The sequence below is a fragment of the Myxocyprinus asiaticus genome, chromosome 23 (genome assembly GCF_019703515.2).
Source record: "Myxocyprinus asiaticus isolate MX2 ecotype Aquarium Trade chromosome 23, UBuf_Myxa_2, whole genome shotgun sequence".
Lineage (NCBI taxonomy): Eukaryota > Metazoa > Chordata > Actinopteri > Cypriniformes > Catostomidae > Myxocyprinus > Myxocyprinus asiaticus.
In genome coordinates, this window is record NC_059366.1 from 34,134,986 (window position 1) to 34,155,530 (window position 20,545).

Sequence of the window (20,545 nt, forward strand, 5' to 3'; positions counted from 1 at the left end):
CAGTATGGGAACATACAACCACATTGTACATTCTGCTGGTGAACATCTTGACAATACTGGTCTACCAGCTAAAAAAGGACCATACCAGCACTAACAAGCAAAAACAGTCTGGACCAGCTTGGAAATTCATGCTGGGCAAAGCTGTTTTCACAGAAGGGTATCCTAATGTGGAATCTTACATATTGTAGTAAGGACAGTATAGAAATTGGAAATCAGCCCATGATGTCTGAGGATACATTCCAACTCACTCACCTGACTTCCTGCAGACAGCAAGGCTTTCAGATGGGCAATCTCAGCTCGCAGCTCTCTGATAATCTTTACATTGCTATCCTCATTTACGGTGGGCTTGTTTATAATGTTCTTGGCCCGGCTCGCATAACGAAGTGTGTTTAAAGTTTCGCTGTAGTTCACATCGGCAGGCGAGATGGCTTCAGCGACAAAAGAGATAAAAGCAAATGAACATTTGGCCACATAAGGGTGAGATCAAATGAAACATACCTTCATTGTAACATTAAAAATTCAACAATGATGCAAAGGTGCATATATAAACAGTTAATCTGAAGTGAATCACATTTGTTGCATGGGAAAGAACTGACTGGAAATTTTGCAAAATAGTTTCTTTTCTGTAAAAAAAAAAAAAAAAAAAAATGTATACAGGTTTGGAGCAACTAGAAGTGTAGAAGCAGAAGATGATAGTTCACCCACAAATTAAAAATCTATCACATAACAGAGACAATCGAGACTGGTTAAAGGAATAGTTCAACACAAAGATTTTTTGAAAAATATATCAGCTCTGTAGGTCCACACAATGCAAGTGAATGGTGATCAGACCTTTGTAGCCCCAAAAATCACACAAAGGAAACAAACAGAAGTAATCCACATGACTCGTGTTTAAATCCATATCTTCGGAAACAATATAATAAGTGTGGGTGAGAAACAGAACAAAAGTCATTTTTTACTCTAAATCTCCACTTTAACTTTCACTTTCAGATGTGAAAGTGAAACTAAACAGGCACCACATGTGACTTTCAGAGGTAAAAGTGGAAGTGGAGATTTAGGGTAAAAAAGGACTTAAATTTTGATCTGTTTCTCACCCACACCTATTATATTGCTTCTGAAAATATGGATTTAATCACTGGAGTCATTTGGATTACTTTTATGTTTCCTTTATGTGATTTTTGGAGCTACAAAGGACTGATCACCATTCACTTGCATTGTATGGACCTACAGAGCTGAGATATTCTTCTAAAAATCTTCGTTTGTGTTCCGCAGAAGAAAGAAAGTTATACACATCTGGCATCGCATGAGGGTGAGTAAATGATGAGAGAATTTTTATTTTGGGGAGAACTATCCCTTTAAGAAGATTTCAGACAGACTATTTTTGATCCCTGGCATCACACACTGTGCACTTGAGCAAGACTTTCATACCCTGGTTATTCCAGAACCATCTTGCAATTAGTATGAGCCTGCAATTATTAATCATCTTACATTCAGACAAAAAGTGTGTGCAAAATGATAAGTAATCTTCAAAATAGATTTTGTAAATTTGGCTCAGCTGAGAATCACCAATGTCATACGTGTGACTTCTGACATACTGGCTATCATTATGGTTTTGGAGTTCCCGCCAAGACTGTCCTTTAGGAGCCATGTAAGAACGGAGTCTCGATACGGAACGAAACTCTGCTTTCTTTTCATTCCATCACCAACACACAGATCAGCTGTGACCCCAGAAAGACAGAAACAACATAGAAAGTCTACTGAACAACCTTGTAAAAACGTATAACAATGTGAGTTAATGTGCATCTAAACCTTAACCTGAAATGGATCTTTGGTATGTTGGTTTACCTAAAGTGGAGATGACGATGCCCAGAGTGACCAGAGATCTGTTGATGTTGGCACCCTCCTTCAATCTGGTGCCAGTAGCCTGCGTGGCACCAGCTCTTTCACTTCCTGCCAGGTCAACCAAGTGTATCTTACTCACTGTCTCACTTGGTAACTCTGTATCAAACCTGGCCTATAGGGACATTTTAGGTAGACAATATAGTCACACATGGTCACATTACAAAATTCACTAACATACATCAAATAATAAGTCATAGGAAACAAATACAGAAAAAAACACTTCTGACTGAAATACAAAAACTTCAGATTGGAAATGCTTAATGCTGCATGAAAGCTGATGCCCTGGAGTGTCTTAGATGATAATGAAAAGATAAAAAGATCTGGATTTATAAGTGTATAACCAGCAGAACCCTGCAGGAGTTCAATATAATAGTCAAATAACAGCATGAAAAAGTGAAAAACTTGAAGACAAATAATGATGGAATACCCTGTTGGAAAATCTAGCTAAAGCTGGGAAGTTTTGTTTTTAAACATAGTACCTGGAATCTAGCTAGGTCCAAGGTGGTCAACCAGCTACCATGTTCTAAAAACCAACTTAACCACCATAAGCTGGTATGACCAGGAAGTAGCTTGTTTGTTTCCTGGTCTAAGATGGTCTACCAGCTTGGACCAGCTAATTACCAGTCCAGACAAGCTAATAACCAGCTTGAAACAGCTACAATGTTCAAAAACATAGCTACAAGCCTAAGATGGATTTTCCAGCAAGGATAAAGATGTAACTAAAAAAAAGACACTAGACTCAAAGGTCAATCCAACATTGTGCTATATATCTCATGCAATACAAAATTATTTCATTGGAACATTACCCTTTCCGCCCCAACAAACACAGAGAGAACTTGCTGGCTAATACAAATAGGAAGATGATAACGTAAAACTGTGATAGCTATCTGCACATGTACAAACAGAGAGGCAGATGGCATTCAGCAGAGGGTAAATGGACTCATGACCTTGATGAAGTGAATGGTGAAGATGGCGTGGGATCGGCTGCTGACATGGTTCATGCCTGTGCTGGCAGTGGCACGCCTTCTGTTGCCCTCCTCCATCAGCTGGCCAACATCAGTGTAACTCTGCACCTGGTGTCTGGACAGGGCTGGACAATGTACATGTGCAAACATACACATATTCAAGTGGCATTAGAGAGATGGTGTTATTTGGAAACAAACAACAGTGCATTTCTATGCTTTTCAGTGTTGATAGCGTGATTTCCAATTGGTTTAATGTTCTGTAATGCTGTTCACTGGCTGTGAAGCAAATGGAATGTGGATGATGTCTTTTGTATGAGACATAAACAGATCTATATTTCAATTAATTATTTGCTCTTTGGCGACATAAAAGCATAGCTGTAATAGAAAAAGAAAAACGACAAAGGCTGTTCAAGTTGAAATGGTTTGACAAACACAATTTCTTTCCTGTGTTGATGCATTTTGTATTGAAACAAAGTTAAGGTGAGACATTTTGAAGAGTTTGTCCTTTCTGTAAATAGCCAATAGCCTTTAGTTTATGTCACAGTCTGGCAAACCATGATTTGCTACTTGCAACTGCTGCTAGTCAGGGCAGGTGGTATTAGGGGGAAGGACATTATCATTTTTGATGAAACTCCAAATTGGACTTCATGGGGCCTTAAATGGGCTAACCTCTGAGTATAAGTAAATCCTTTTAAACATATTTAACACAGCTAGTTTAATAGCCATACAAGAGCAACATGTCTGAAATATCATCTACAGTACAAACAAAACAAACCATCAATCGTACTAACATCACTGAAAACGTCACCACAACACAAACAAAAGTTGTCTTCGGCAGGCCACTTTTATTAATTTTTACTTTTATTATTACTTTTATTACTAAATTACTTTTATTATTAGGGTCAAATAAGATTGTCCGAGGTGAACATAAAACTTGACAGTTTCAAACGTCAAGTTCGTAGAATGTCAATGTTCGCAGAAATGTAATCTGTGTGTCCATGTTGCATATATATTTATAAAATTTAAAAAAAAAATAAAAACATTTATAGACTTTTCTACAAAAAACAATTATGCCATTATATTAACAATGTCATGTGGTATACCCATCAAGTAAAAGGTATTAAATTACTTTTCATGCACATTGAATACATGAGTATGTAGTGTGCACAACTTTATCATTAACTTTCAAAAAGTTTTCAAACATATTTTTCCAAGGTCAAAATATATTTTTGAGTCAAGAATTTCAAGACGTTTTCTCAGGGTTATTCCACATGACCTGAACAAAATATGCCCTTTCATTAAAATTCTAATTATTGTTATTTAATGATATGACAAAATGATGATTTTTAAACTTCACAAACAGTGTCAGTGTTATATCTCTGTTTTTATGGGAGCTTTTTTTTTCACATGACAACAAAATTGTTACCTACATGTTGGTTACACCGACTTTGATTTGGTGGAATTTTTTTTCAAATATTAAATATTTTAAAACAATACTGATTCACTGCCTATTTATTTTAAGAAATAATAATAAAAATAATTTGGAACTACTCATTCCAACATTTTTTTATTCTTGAATTTCAGCTTTTAATGATACTTTGGATTTTTGTACGGTCTCTGGACAGTTACATCACATGACCTTTTCTACTTTAAGCCCCAGAAAAAATATCAATTTAATTTTAACTCAATTGAGAAATTAAAAAAAAAAAAAAAAAAAAAACTTTTGTGTGAATTGCATTTGTAATGTATTTTTGAATAATTTAACAGATCTGGACAAAAAATTAACATCATGTCATTGACCCACTACAGTGTTTGAGAGGCGAGTACTCAAGTGTTTCCTGCACCAATTTCCAGCAGCAGTGCTCCATCACAACTAAACCTACAGTAGGCCTATAGCACCCCTACTGAATCCACAACAAAATAAAAGTATATTTTTATTTCTATTGAGTTGTCCTCGCTGGCTGCATGCAAAAACAGCGTGATCAGTGATGACTAATTCACTAGCATATTACTCTTTTGAATCTCTTTTGGAGATTATAATAATAAATTATTTAAAAACTCTCAAGTTACCTGTCTAAATCAGTATGACACTGAATGACTCACTGAATTTATTATATAAATAAATAATTTTTAAAAACTCCCATATTACCAGTTTGATTTATTCTGACACTGAAACAGTCAGAGCAATACTGAATCAATATTTGACACTTCCTGAGCCGAAGTTTTCATTACTTTTAGCTGTTTTGTATGCTTAAAATTAAGAACTTAATTCAGTATCTCTGAAAGGTGTTTTATAAGACAACATGTACTGTAGAACATTTGCAACAGTAAATTATTTTATTTATTTATTTTTGTAATAATTCGTTTTTTTAATTAAAATATATACAGTTTTATTGTTTTGGGCATATATATAGCTCCCCCGCTGCAAAAACTGAATTCTGTAAGAAAACAATAGGTACTGTATTGAATTAGATCTTCTTACTTTAAATGAGGAACTGAATTCAGCTCAGGAAAATATACAGTACATTTACAGACAAATTCTAAAATAACCAAGACCAAGGATATACAGATACTGTACTTTAAAGGCATATATGGGTCCCTAGAACAATTGGTTCAGTGGTATGATTGATCCAAACAAACAGATCACTTGTCATGTATCTAACAGGCTGTCAATCATCTCTATGTGGGGTGTTGTTTCTATAGTAATTTTACCTTCCACATATGGTCCATCTTTAGGATGTTCTCTCACTCTCAGCTCACAGCCTATTTTCTCTATGTTTGGAAGAAGATCTCGAACGCGCTCGTTGTAGATTTCAAAGTAGCTGCAAGTACAAAGCATCAGCAAGTACAAAGCATCAAAGTTAAACTCAGAACAAAGCAGATTGGTTGCTTTTGCAGTCCTCTTGAAGCACAACTTTACCTAAGAAATGACAGCAACGATCTTCTATTATAGGATATAATAGGATAAAATGTAGTCATCACACAAACTTTAACAGTGACATAGTCTCTCAATTAAACTCACTAATAAGGCTGGTTTAAAATAACACACATTTCCCACAATTGTGCTAATTACCACTTGTTCAGTTTATGCTTTGCTGTAAAAGCTTAAAATTTGTTGTAGTTAATTAAATTTGTTTTGACTAAATCATTTGTTAAGTAATTGACTGGAAAATTCAAGTAAATTACCTGCCTCGTTCGTATGTGAATAAAATTAGTGTAAATTCTGGCGTGATGAAACACAAGGACTTGACGAGGAATTAAATGTCACATTTTCCTTGAATCTAAATATGCAGCAATATATCACAACAGAGCTTATTACAGCTATAAAGAGTGGGGGTGGGGGAATCTCACTAGTCAGAAAGATATAAAATCCCATGAGATGATAAACCTAGTTTGGGTTGTCTACAGAACTCATGTGAATGTTTAACAGGCTCTCAGAATGAAAGACTGATTGGTCCCTCTTCCCCTGCTTTTAATGAAGCTGGAGAAAGACACATTATCAGTTTGAGCTCAGTGCAATCCAACAGGGAACTAATTAAAATGTGACAGTCAGAAATCTGGAAGTCCTCTACTTTAGAGCTGTCCCCAATGAATGAGCACTGTTTAAAGGAGGGAATCCAGGTAGTTACACTAGAAAAAATATCTGGCAGTCAGATTTGTTTGTATTTATTGTACGTAATTAGTGTCCTGCTATCTAAAAATGCCCTAAAGAATGGACATGCAGCCAGACTGGAAGGCTCATTTACATTCTGCAATCTGTTTGGCTTTCTCCATGGGGTCAAAAAGAGATCATCAAACTAAAATAAACCACCTTACAACAAATGACAGGGGAGGTAGTAACAACTGTAATCAAATGCATGTCTGATTTATGTATGTCATTCACTCCTTTGGCACTTTACCTGCTGTTTTATCTGGACATACAATATTGTGTTCATACCTGACCTCCATGTGAAATGATGCCTTGTCTCTTTGTAACATTCCACTGGTGTGATGGAACAATCCCTCACAGATCCTTGGAATCAATCCAATATCACCCTGAGAGGGGGGAACACAGAAAGTTTAGCTCACTTAGTGGTACCCAAGTGGTTAAAGATCTGCTAAAGTAAGCCATTCATTGGCTGACTTTCCCAGCACACAGAGTGGCTTTATAGCACTTTCAAAATATTGCTCTGTTTGTCTGAGCGTCCCAATGGGCCTAACACAGCAACATTAGCTCAACCAATGGGTGCATTCAGGGCAGGGCACTTTCTTTCGGATTTCCTTCCTTCGTGATTTCGGATGCAGCTTGTTTTCAGCTTTCCCTCAACTATTTCTTCTGTCTGCACTTTGAATAAATCAGTACTCCATTTAAGTCTCGCCACTATTTTCCACTCTGATCTGCTATGGTAGATTTTAATTACTACACAGGTCTGAGGGGGAATAAAATAGAGAACTGCATTATCAAAATGAATTTCAATGAGTCTCCTGATTGACAAGCTGATACTGGTTATAATTACATGTTCCTTGTGTGCTGCCCTTGCCACATTGTCTGATTACTCAGGAGAAGTATGCGGTTAAATAGTAGATGCGGTTAAATGTGGAGAACCCATCTGCAGTCACTGGAGTTGAAAAAAGGCTCATTCACGATGTGTGTCTTTTGAAGACTGGGGGTTTGTTACTGACTGTGATTTTTAGTTTTTGGAATAACACTTGAGAGAGATGGTAATGAGATATGAAGCTAACCGGGTTGCCCATCATGGTGTAGGACTTTCCTGAGCCTGTCTGCCCGTAAGCAAAGACACAGGCATTGAAACCCTCAAAAGCTGCTTGCAGGACATCAGTGCCCAGATCAGTGAATATCTGAAATGACAGATGACACAAGTACTAGATGAGTATCAAAAGAGCTACTAACCCTAATATTAATACCTAAAATCCCTGCTTTATGAACAAAAATATTGGTTTTCTAATCTTTGATGAGATCTCACTGCAATTATTTATTGGGGTTTTGCACCAGCTTGCAGTATGTGTAACATCTTAAGATGGCATCACACACTCTAGCCTATTTGTCCAGCAATTTTCGGGTGTGAGCTTCATTAACATAATCGCCAGCCAGTAGATGAGAGATAGAGCACATGTTAGCGTCGGCCAGCGGGAAGTCACAAAAAAACTCGTTTTTTGGAGTCTGCTAGACTAATGTGATGCCAGCTTTAGCTATTCAATGTATATCTGAATATGAGCATTTACACTCTCAATAATCTATGCTTCTACTTAAATAGAAGGAAAATGATGACACTGAAAAACCATGGCATGTTACAAAGTAGTAAACAACTCATAAGCACAGCTAGTTCAAGGGGAAGTACTGGAATCGTTACTCAGTGCATTATGATTGCAGTGGAGTTTGTACCTTCTCCTGGGTCACAAAGTTCGGACACGTGCTATTCATTGAGTTATAGGAGAGATCATATGAGAAAGTCTTCCATTTCTCCCCAAACGGTTCTCCAGTCATGCTGTGGAAGTTCTCCTACAAAGCATAAAAACACAACTAATGCAAATAACCAAAACCCTATAAAAACAATCTATTAAATACAAACTAAATAACTCGCCTTTGTGTTCTGAATAGAGATTTCATGTCCATGCATTTGTATGATGACTTTGGCTGATAGGTCCTTCTCCCTGATATTTGTAAACAGAGTGAATAACATTCAATAGTTTGTTTATATGATAATACTTTTATCAAAATCTACAGTATAGTCAGCAATCTATTGTACACCACTGGTTTGCTAAAATTCTTAAAAAAAAAAAAAAAGAAAATGTAAAAAAAAAATATATATAAATAAAAATAAAAAGACCAAGAGATATTAAGAGAGTAATTTAAGCTATTCACATTTCTTTCTGCAATGTACATTTATAGACGTATAGTCACAAACATTTGGACGTTCTACAACAAAAATGACCCATAAAACCCAAACATTTACATGTATGTCATTGTGTATTAAACAGTCTCGAGCAGTGGGACTAACCTTTGGCTCAGTGGACGGACCCGCACCGCCACGCGCACAGACGACGCCATGACTCACCTACCTGTTAGTCTAAACGTTACATTTATCATGTATGATATGACAATAATTAATACGCTTATATAAACGCCTGTACCTGTAGGTGGAGGCGTTCGCATGTGAAGCACCTGTCCTGCTGCTCTTAAGCGTATTCGACTTACCTGCAAACTCATATCTCCTCCTCAACTAGACAGGTGTCTGTCAGTTAAAAAAAACAAAAAAAAAAACAAAACAGACTCCCAGTTTACTCAAATATGCCGTTTCCAAAAATATAATTCTACAATGTCACAGGTTTGTTTCATGAATATTAATTTGAATGCGAAGTTGTGGTGCTCTCGTAGCAGCCTTCGTCAAACCTCCTAACATTTTCTTGACCTGGCTCATAAATGTTAATAAGGTTGAACTGACGTTGTTTTGGGAACTTTCCAATGGCGCGGGTCGCCTCATGAATATTAAAGTTTTCACAGAACTGAAGAGTAGAAGAAAAGGACAAATTATGTTCATGTCCTGTAGATGGCAGTATTTCTCCAGTTATAAGAGCCAAAAGCACACACCTGCAAAGTGCAGTCAAATGTTACATGGTTACAATGTTACACTAATGTTACATTTCTTTAAATATAAAAACTAATTCACACCTTAGCTGCTATAGCAAAAAAACAAAAAACAAAAAAATACATATATATATTTACGGTAATCATTGCTAATACCTATAATCTTAACTAAATATAAACCACAATCAAAATTTCAGAAATAATATTGCTTTTAATCATTTAGATATTTTGATAATTTTTTGATCATCTCCAACACAACAACATAACTTAGAATAGCATAATTTTAGCTGCTGGTAGGATGAAATTAAAGATTTTCAAATGTATCATACCAGTCACATGTTTGGCGAATTCCACTGGTGAGTGATTATCCCTATGCCCTACTCACTCCAAAGGACAGAGCTCTTGATGTGGGGACTCTGAAGGGAGCATGACATTACTGTATAAATGAACCCTTCGCTAGCAATCTTGTGCAAGGGCTCCTCGTGAAAAAAATAAAATAAATAATTTTCTTACTTTTGTTTGGAACAACCCTTTGAGTGGCTTCCCCATCCCAGCAATGCCCATCAAGGGCGCAAAAAGGCTGTTTGGAAAACGCCCATTAACGTGGGTGATTGATATTGATTCACATGGAATGACTACATCAAAACGAATTATGTGATACGATAATGGCTGTTCAACCACAACAAAATATAAGACACCTAAATTACCATGCCCAAATATATATCTCCCAAACTTCGACAGGGCCCAAAATGCAGACAAGTCATGGGAGCAAATGTAGTAGCTCAGATGTTCAAAAAAGCTGAATAATAATATGATATATTAACATAAACTAGACAGGCCTTGTGGTTTGAAGGACAAGATCTTAATATGGATGCTTTGGTCACCCTCATCTCTTTAATGATTCTTTTGTTCTAGACATTTTTTCTCCAATCACCACTGAATGAAAGGGAAGTAAGTTGTCAGTCACTGATCATATGGTGTACACACAGACGCTCCTTCTGCTTTGTGTCAGACAAAGTATTTCCCACATCACACTCCATCATATTACAGCTGTAAGCATTTCCTCATGCCCACTAAGAGAAGCTCCAGACCATGAAAACATAGCATCTGCTACAAGCCTTACATGTTTTTACTTCTTCTTTTTAAAAGATATCATTACTGAAAACTTACAAACTCATACAGAGGTCCAAAGAGTAGTCACATATTGGATCTGTTCTGGTTATTATGTATGCAAACTGTCTTAACATGCACATGCCCCACAGATTTTTGAGCCTAGTTTGAATGCAACTTCCAAAAACAAACAAACAAACAAACAAATAAATAAATAAATAAAATGAAATGTTTACTTGATAATAAAGTTGCAGGATTATTGTGAAGAGAAAGTATTTGTCTCAACGCTTGCAGAAATCAATCAATCATTCACACGTCTAAATTCAGTCCAATCAAAACACACCATGGAGGTTTTGCTCGAAACTCCTGTGGAACACAAACTGAGTCATTATCAAAATGTTAAAGCTTTTTTTTCTGTACAAGAAAAATACATGGTTATAACTGGCTGTCAAGTTCAGATGAAATTTTGCTTATAAAAATATATACAGTAAATATGCGAGATTTTAACCCGACACACTTAACGAAGACTGTACCAGATTATTAGATTGTTCACTTAAATACAGAACTGATTAATTGAATTTAGTTTATATTTTTCATCCTTGAGCATGTCTTATTCCTCCTGTCCTGTAGGTCATCAAATGAACAAGGACAGCCACTGGTGCCCCATAAAAAAGATAGGTGTGTAACCCGTGTGAGCATGGCAAGCTGGAAGACAAGAGATTGGAGACAGACATGAAGTCTGCACAAATTTAGTCGTGTGTAGAGTTAGTAATTGGAGACTTGAGACAGCATGCAGGCCAATGTCTAATTAGGATTCCTGTGAAAAGACTAGACTGGCAGAATACGGCACAGTCTGTTCATTGTCTCAACCAAAAATTGAATTAACCTGACACCTAACAACAGAATATTCCCATACTTTAGACATGCATTTTTGAGTGATTTTTATAGCTGTGAACTGGAAGAGAATTTCTAAAGTCAAACTAAATATAGTTATGTTGTCATTTTGAAACTGTACACGTGGTGTTTCAGTTACCACTTTAATCTGTTATACTTAATAAGCCACTGTCTCAGAGCTTTTGAAAGAAACCAAAAAAATAGCAAACAAAGAAAACAATAAAAATAACAACCTGAATCATTGTTAACTGAGCCGTGCCGGCCGGCTAAAAGGGGTTCAGCTATTCCTTCATTGCCGTATGAAGTTCTGCCAGAATAAGCAAGCAGTGTACCATCAACTCACATCAATTAACTTAAGGCAACTAAAATTTTCTCTTTCTCTTTTTATCTTGTAGTTTTGATAGCAAGATTCAAAGAGGAGGCAAATGGCTACAGTGCCATAAGTTGAACAATGTTTCAGTCCCCCAACTGAACACTGCTACACTAATTGAACTGTGATGTGAATGTAAGCCAACCTAAATATCATTAAGAATTGAACAGATGATTAAAGGAAAGCACTTGTTCGTTGGCAAATGTACAACCAACTTCGTGCAATTCTTCGATGAGAAAGTAGAAACCAGTCCCTTTAAAAGCACAAAAAGCATGTTTCTCTCTTATAAACGAACTCTTATGCATGCTTCTAAACGTAAATGGCCCAAGTCAAAAGATTTTGGTCCTTATATGGCCTGGGTCCCTCCTTCAGTGTAAGTCGATGCCATTTATTTTAGCCGTATATTGCCTAGTTTAAAACCTTAAATCGGATAGCTTAGAAAAATAAAAAGCACACATTTCCACAACAAGTGAGCCACATGATTTGCCTTTGCAAGCACCACTGATCATCCAAGGCAATTACTCCAGTGTGAACAGACACCACAGCATTGGACAAGACACTACCAGAAATCCATCATAATACAATGTACACTGTTAACCCTTACTGTAGTTTATAGGGTAAATAACTGTAAAATGACCAGTAAATCACTATAATATAATCATACAGGATTTAACTGTAATATGCATTGCATCATGGGTAATTTCTGTGACATCACTCATTAATAACAGTAAATTATTTTTTTACTAATTAATACAGTAACAAATTGCAACTAGGCTAAATACAGCAAATTACTGTAGATGTATATCGGAGGGAATCCCACAACGTCTTTTCGGGATGTACATCTTTCGGTGTTCATACTCTTTTTTTATAAATAAATCCCGGTAATTATTTGCATTAATACAGACATATGCATACTCTGTTTGATCTGTTTGAAGGGTTAGGCTTAGGTTTGTGCATGGAGGAACGCATTCTGACAGCGGAGAATGTTACTGTCAGATACTGTTCCCCCCATACAGACCAGCTGGGGGAAACAGATCCCGATGGGCATGGTGAAGTACCAAAATAGCAAGGTAAAAAAGGTCATAGATCAAATTATTCATGTTTATTACCTTGGCAATTCACCTTTTTATCTTTCTGGTTCATTGTTGTTTATATACTTTATTACTGATTGTTACCACTAGTACTATGTAGAAGTAGTAGTAGTTAGTACTAGACTAATGCTATGTTAATTCCAGTATTGGGAGGGTTCCTTTTTTAATGTGATATGTTACAGATTACTGATTACTTAACAATAAATGTAATCAGTAATTTAATATAATTACAGCAATATGAAAGTAATGTAATCAGATTACTTTTAGTTACTTTTGGATTACACATATTGGCACATATGTAAATAAAGTCAAGATCAAATCAGTATGATCTCTAAAACGTTAAATTATGCCTTGAATGCAAACAGAACATGTTTGAGTAATATTATGAGTACTGTTGTAGCTGTTATTGTATCTAATGAAAAGAAACATGTACACTGCACCCTACCAAGAAAACAGAAAATGAGCTGTTAATGTAGAACAACTCTATTTTTACAGAAATCAGGTGAGTTCTCTGTCTGCTACAGAAAAATTAAATGTCTCATAAAGCAGATATAACCAGAACAGATGCACTGAATTATGTCTTGGTTAACATTAAACTAAATCTGACAGGATATACCTCAGATTCAAAAACACTGCAAAGTATAATTCTATCATGTATTTCAGTTAGTGTGTACAGGGAATTGTGATTTGCACTATTCATTAACTTCAGACTGTATTCAATAGATCGTGTAGATCACGTTATCACCATCATCATCATCGTTCATGATCCAAAGTCAAATATCACCAGCTAACAGTTTATGGCTGATTTCTATGTTTCTGTTTCTGTTTAAGGAGGATTTTAAAGGGGGGGAAAGTTTTGATTCCAAAAAGAAAACAAAATCTAGTTTTAAAGAATAGATCAAAACAGATTTAAACTTTTAGTGTGTCTTTTCAATTACTTATTCCTAATTACTATTACTATAAGTGTTGAACATGTTACATTTGCCACAATGTCTCCCTCAGCCAGACATTTAAACTGTTCTCAACAATAATTTATCAAAATCAGATACATTTTTCATTGAACTTTCTTTCCTAAGAACTTAAAACACATTTCAGTTAATTTGGTATTTATGTGTACACTTTAGATTTGTTAATAATGATCAGGGATGCAAAATTATGAGAGGTGAAAAAGGAGAGAAAGTCATAGCAGGTTTTCCATTTTTTCAGTTGATTTTTGTAATGTTGTTGCAGTCAAAACTTTTTTTCTTAAATGATGAAGGTTTAAGTACCATTCATCAAGTCATTTTTCAATACGGAACGGAACAACATACAGGACGTCCTGACTAATAGAGTACAGTTTGCATTTGCAACCATGTAAACCAGGGGATTTCTATGCCGTACCAGCAATGATGCGCAAATCATTGGCAGCTATTCCTGCTCCCGCCAAATGATGAGGGCCACAGATTTCTTTGAGCACTAAGGCTAACTAATTTTAACACATTTTAATATTAACAAATTTTACCTAACCTAGCTAATGTGATTTCCTGAGAGCATCTTCGCAGCTGGAAGGCATAAATTCCACTGAACTTTAATGTTGTTTCGCTTTTCTCTTTTAAAGAGCGAATACTGTCGACATTTCCAAGAAAATAATGCATGTTCTTCCGTGGCCATCGCATTGAAGCAGCTGTTTGCCTCAAGAGCAGAGTGCTGATGTGAGACAGATGTTATTTGCGCATGCGACAGTAGGAGGCGCTCCTGACTCAAGTGACTCATGAGAGAGAACTCAAAGAGAAAATTCAGAGTTTCTTTTGTTAGAAACTGAAACTTGTAATCCTGAAAGTAATCCCATTTTAATGTAACTGTAATCTAGTTACGATGGTTTTATGTAACTGTAACAGATTACAGTTACCTATTTTTGTATCCTGATTACCTAACGTCGTTACTCCCCAAGCCTGGTTAATTCTATTTAAATGCTGCTGAAATGTTTATATTGTGTTATTACATTGAGTAGAATGGTCATGTTACCTAAAATGTTTCTTAAATAGGTTTACATTTTGTTTTTATGCTGAATATATTGGCTAAGTTACCTGAAATGTATTTTATAAATGTCTAATTATTAAATGAGTTCACACACTGTGTTTTCAATGGCTGTTTATTATTAATGTAACAGTTAATTTGTATTTTTGGAGTTACAGTTTGTAATGCTGCTGGAATGTTAAAATTTCTTTAACGTACTGTTATATTTAGTGTTACATATGGTTAACTGTAAAGTTAAATGTGTATTTAATGTGTTTAATGAGTGATTACATTAATTCATATCTTTTTAATTGGTTCATATTTGTAACTGTTATTATTTTACTATTTATATGAAACATTTGCAATGTACCAATAAAATATGTTTTTAAATATAAATTTATTTGAATGAATTAAAATTTTTCCTAAATATTAACAATTAAAATATGGTTTTATATATAACAGTAACCCATTTTTACTGTGTGATAATTACAGATTAGTTACTGTACAATTTAATACGTTTTACAGTAATAAACTTCAGCCACCAATTACATTAATCGGTAAATAACTGTGAACAGCCATTGCAATAGCTTACTGAACCAGGCTTTTACAGTAACTAACTGGCAACAATGTTGCCAGTATGTTACTGTAAAAAAAAAAAAAAAAAAGCCTGGTAAGGTCTAACAGTGAATAAAGAATACGTTTGTTTTAGCTTTGACAGGCCAGTGGTTTGGTAGTTGAAAAGGCATGTAATGGATCAACTTCAAAGATTGAATTCTATGATTACATCTGAATTGCAGGGTAGTGATTGTCGGGACGATGGATTCGTGTGACAGAAATAAAACAATTAATCACTCAATCTCAGCCTCTATAATGCAGCAGCTCAAATTTGACTTTAATCATGTAGTTTGAACTTGTCAGGAAAATTCTGTTTATGAAGTCAAAATCAAAGGTGTATTGTATAATATTAAAAAGCCTTTTAAATAAGGCTATTACATTAAAAACCACAACCAACGTGTTGCGGCTGGAAGACCCCTCATCAGGCCTTCATCAGCAAACATCAGCATTCATCATATGAAACTGACCAATAAAAGAAAATGTTTTCAATCAACCTCGGTGGATGAAAAAAAAATTAAACATTAGGATGGTGTTACAGTCAGTTGCTTTTCTGAAAATAGAGGCATGTCAGTCACCATTATCATCTTTGAATTTCTTTAAATTGAGAAAGTTCAATTCTGTAGAAAGAAACTGTTAATAATTATTCATTAATGTTAGTTATTGGTATTAGTTATTGGTTAGTTAGTGAAAACGTTATTTTTAAATACTGGTGGTAACTGGTTAATAACTGGTTAATTTTGTTCCGATAATTTTTTTTCATAAAACCAAAGATGAAAGGGTTTATCATAGTACATTTTCAGAATTACACCACCTACTGCTGCCTGTAAAATGTGGCTTCTCTGCTTTTAGTTGAAAATAAGCATGTGCTTTGATTCAGAACGAAACCGCTAGTTTAGTAACCAATGTTAAAAAAATTTAAACAGTTCGGGCAGCAAAAGGTGACGTTTAGTCCAAACGTGCCCATGCATTTAATTGATTTTAGATGGCCAGATGTATTTTTAAAATATTTAAAACATTTTGGGGGATATATTTCATATTAAGAATATATTTATTGAAAATACATTATATATGCTACTGTATACTATGCTTGTTATGATTACTTTTATGAAAATTCTCCCGCAAGGGAAAACATTTAATCGCTTCTTTTTGCTTATTTTGGGTGAGGCAAATCCCTTATTTTGAGCTTGTTTTTCCAAAACGGGTGCCTTGTTTCTCTTCTGAGATCTGGAAACACTGCAACTGGTATATCACCCACCCTTAGTACAGAGAACTGTCATTTTAAAATAAACGTTATTAACCATTCTTTTGTTTCATTCTAACCAATAACTATTTGGAAAAGAGGACCGGAACTGTCATGGTCCTGCCACTTTTGTCTTTGTTTATTCATGCTGTGGCAGGATCATGACAGACTCCTCTGCCTGTTTGTTTCTTGTGTGTGCTTTTTTCTGTGTTTTACCCTCTTCCTCTTGTGTTTGCAGGTGCCACGTTGAGAATGCTAGCTCTGTTGCCCTGACAACTGCTCGTTACTCCACCCTTATCTGCGGCACCTGCCTCCTATTAACCTTCCCTATGTAAGCTCCTCTCCTGTTCAGTCCTGGGCCAGATTGTTTTGTGTGTTTTCCCTGTCAGTTGGTTCCTGGCTGTTCTTGTTACTTTGGTTGGTTTTCTTGTTTGTCTGATTTTTGAAGTTGATTATTCTGTTTTCTGTTTTTCCCCCTTGTGGGAGTTTTGATTTGTATTTTTTATATATTTTGTAATAAAGCCCTTTTACTTGCCTCTGCGTTTGGGTCCTACCTTCTTCTTGTGATATAACAATCTGGCCAACCTTGGACCCAGCGGAGATAAGATGAGTTTTTCTCCACCCAGCTTCAGTCCAGAAGAAGCTGGTCTCTCACGGCACCACCCAGGATGAGATCTTTCAGAATGGGCGGCCCCTTGGCATTTATGCCAGGGAGTTGGCCCATGAGCCCCACAGGTGGTGCTACGATGAGACCAGTCTTAAACATCTTTTCCTGTCGGGTCTGGACAAACCGTGCAGCACTGAGGAGCTGATTGGTATTTCTTTTTTTTTTTTCTTTTTCTTTTTTTGCCTTTTTGGGATTTGGTAGACCACATCTGCCGGCTCGCTGAGGAAGAACATCTGCTCAAGAGGAGGAACTCCAAATCCCAAAACTCCTCTCAGCATGTGCACTGTCCTCCCCCGGGTTCTTCTCGGGCTTCACGCCGCCATAGGAGAAGGAAGCTTAGTGCTGACCGCCAGGAGGTGGAGGGGCCTGCTGCTGCTGTTCCCGCCATCGGAAAGAGGAGGAGGAGGAGGAGGAGGAGGAGGAAATGGGTCCCCATTTCAGGTTCCGAGCCCGCTGCAGCACTCCTGGAAGGGTCCGAGTCTGCTGCTGTTCTCTAGGCAGCCACTAATGTCCAGTCGGACCCCTCACCAGCAGCCACCACTCAGTCTGTTCAGTCACCAGACAACTGCTCATTACTCCACCCTGCTCAATATCTGTGGCACCTGCATCCTATTACCCTTCCCTACCTAAGTTCCTCTTGTGTTCAGTCCTGGGCCAGATTGTTTTGTGTGTTTTTCCCAGTCAGTTAGTTCCTGTCTGTTCATGTTACCTTGGTCGGTTTTCTTTGTTTGTTTGTCTGATTTTTGAAGTTGATTATTCTGTTTTTCCCCCTTGTGGTAGTTTGGTTTGTGTGTGTGTGTGTGTGTGTGTGGGTTTTTTTTATTTTGTAATAAAGCCCTTTTACTTGCCTCTGCGTTTGGGTCCTACCTACTTCTCGTGACAGGAATGGAATGGGAAGAAAACTGATCTACTCAGAACGAACCAAAAAAAACAAAACAATTGCATAACTAGGAGCAAAGCGTCTTTAACGCTGCAACATGTTGGTTGTGGATTTTAATGTGATAGACCTATTTAATAAAGGCTTTTTAATATTAATACATCCAGAATGTTTTGCTTTATAGACTGCTTTCCATTCCCCAAAGACAACCAGTACAGGTAACAGCAAATACCCTTGATGCAAATTCTTGCTGTCATTTATTATTTTTATTTTTTTAAACAATGGAGTCATCCGTACTTTAAGTCATTGGGAGTACATGTTTGTGTAATCATATAGTACCAAGAGGAGTGTTTTCAATTCTGCTGCCAATGCTGTTTTACTTGACATGGTGTTGAGGCCATCTGTTTAGTATAAATAACACCAAATTGTGCTTATTACGAAAATCGTTGTATACAATGTGGAGGCCCATGATGTTATCTTTTGTCTTTATGTTCTGATTTGAGAGCTGACAATAGAAAGAAATGAAGTAAAATATCTGTTTTATTGGCTCTGAGTCGTTTCAGTCATTAAAACCAAGCTGCAACGAAATTTTATTTGCTGATTTTACAGATTTATATGCTTGGCTTTAAACTAAATATTTTTGTTATTAAAGAATGATCACTTTCTTGATGCAGTCTGTTCTGACTTGCTTCTCATTACCAAACTGACACTGTTTTAAAACCATCAAGTGTAGCCTAATATTTGGCTGACAACACCCAAAAAACATCACAGGTACTGGAAGACAGTTTAAGCAGCATTCATAGATGTTTAACATAATTCACTTATTAAGTGCATTCCATCAGCATACCATATGACTGTGTGGAATTTGCAGTAGATATGTACCACTCTGTCTTTGAAGTACACTTACTGTACTGAATGAAACTGGATACCAACACTACTGCAATTTATCCCTGACACTTACTGTTTCTGCATTTAATTTTTATTGTAGATTAACAGTATTGCTCACAGTGTAATGAGTCTCTATTGTCCTGTCTCGAAGTTGCACAGCAGACTCAGTGAATAACTGTACATTAAATTCCACTATTTACTTGTATATGGCTGGAATGACAAACTCAACTACTGTACTATTCTGTAGTACACTGTGAAATTTGTTCTGATTTTTTTCTAGTATTAAACTATATAATTCATCTAAAGATTCAGACAGACTTCAAACTATTTCAAACAAGACATTACTGTAAGTAACAAGTACTGTAAAAGACTACAGTAGTGTATTGTACTAATCTGTAATGTTGAGATAATCTACAAGGTTCTCTACTCTAATTTAAAAATCTCTAATTAACTTAATTAAATTATTTAGATTAAAATAAGTAGGACTGCTGACTACTAAACACTTAACTTGAAGTACACTTTCTGTCCTGTTTTGATCTTTCATGTTTTTTGGATTAAATGCAATGCATAGGTCTGCCGCGGGAGGCCGCTGTTGCAGTCACACTGTGACGTGTGTCACTGACTGAACCAGGAAGTGTTTTGGTGTGACGCGAACACATGCGCCGCTCATCATCATCACATCACAATCATGCAGCAGTCACACATCTTCATATTTTAGTGCAATATGTGTGCTTTTGTTATGAGTAGAGATGCTGTGCTATGTATATGACCGTGGAGATGTGCGATCCTTTGCCGTCAAGCACCTAAAGTGTGAGTTTTGCAGTCATTACCCTTTTTTGAAATTGTCATTTGTGGTAGTCTTCAGTGAATTTAATATTAATTTGTGAACAAGTAATTTGGTTATGTTTCTCATAGTTGCATGTAACTTTTCTCATCTCATTGTTTAATTTAAGAGAGTGTGTGTGAGTGCATGTGGAAGAGATAGATGTGCAAGTATGTGTGATGAAGCAAAGATAATTAAAAAGGAAAAACAATCTGTCCAGCATTATACCTGATTTTAACAAATATATATACAGCTCTGGAAAAAATTAAGAGACAACTGCAAAATTATCAGTTTCTCTGGATTAACTATTTACAGGTATGTGTTTGAGTAAAGTGAAAATTTTTGTTTTATTCTATAAATTACTGACAACTGGTCAAATAACACACACACACACACACACACAAAGATGCAGTGTTTTCAGACCTTGAATAATGCAAAGAAAACAAGTTAATGTTCATTTTTAAACAACACAATACTAATGTTTTAATTTAGGAAGAGTTCAGAAATCAATATTTGGTGGAA

General features: G+C 36.0%; 2 protein-coding genes across 5 annotated transcripts in view; one reads left to right on the forward strand and one right to left on the reverse strand.

Moving 5' to 3' along the window:
* The window catches only part of kif16bb (kinesin family member 16Bb), a 78,815-nt gene extending 69,549 nt beyond the window's left edge, over window positions 1–9,266 (reverse strand). The window contains exons 1-11 of one of the 2 annotated variants that reach the window (XM_051651948.1): window positions 9,064–9,266; window positions 8,867–8,927; window positions 8,450–8,519; window positions 8,251–8,367; window positions 7,590–7,706; window positions 6,805–6,902; window positions 5,580–5,689; window positions 2,850–2,992; window positions 1,846–2,014; window positions 1,596–1,718; window positions 253–428 (exon numbers count right to left, since the gene is read on the reverse strand). In XM_051651948.1, coding sequence (XP_051507908.1) covers window positions 253–428; window positions 1,596–1,718; window positions 1,846–2,014; window positions 2,850–2,992; window positions 5,580–5,689; window positions 6,805–6,902; window positions 7,590–7,706; window positions 8,251–8,367; window positions 8,450–8,519; window positions 8,867–8,916 — 1,173 coding nt within the window. In that variant the 5' untranslated portion in view covers window positions 8,917–8,927; window positions 9,064–9,266. Of the gene's footprint in view, window positions 1–252; window positions 429–1,595; window positions 1,719–1,845; window positions 2,015–2,849; window positions 2,993–5,579; window positions 5,690–6,804; window positions 6,903–7,589; window positions 7,707–8,250; window positions 8,368–8,449; window positions 8,520–8,866; window positions 8,936–9,063 lie in introns of both variants that reach the window. The other variant, XM_051651947.1, reaches the window with a different exon arrangement.
* Window positions 9,267–19,856: 10,590 nt separating this feature from the next.
* Window positions 19,857–20,545, forward strand: part of LOC127414167 (threonine aspartase 1-like) — a 53,633-nt gene continuing 52,944 nt past the window's right edge. For all 3 annotated transcript variants that reach the window (XR_007892749.1, XM_051651965.1, XM_051651966.1), the window contains exon 1: window positions 19,857–20,010. The gene's annotated coding sequence lies outside the window, so the exon portion shown is untranslated. The remainder of the gene's footprint in view (window positions 20,011–20,545) is intronic.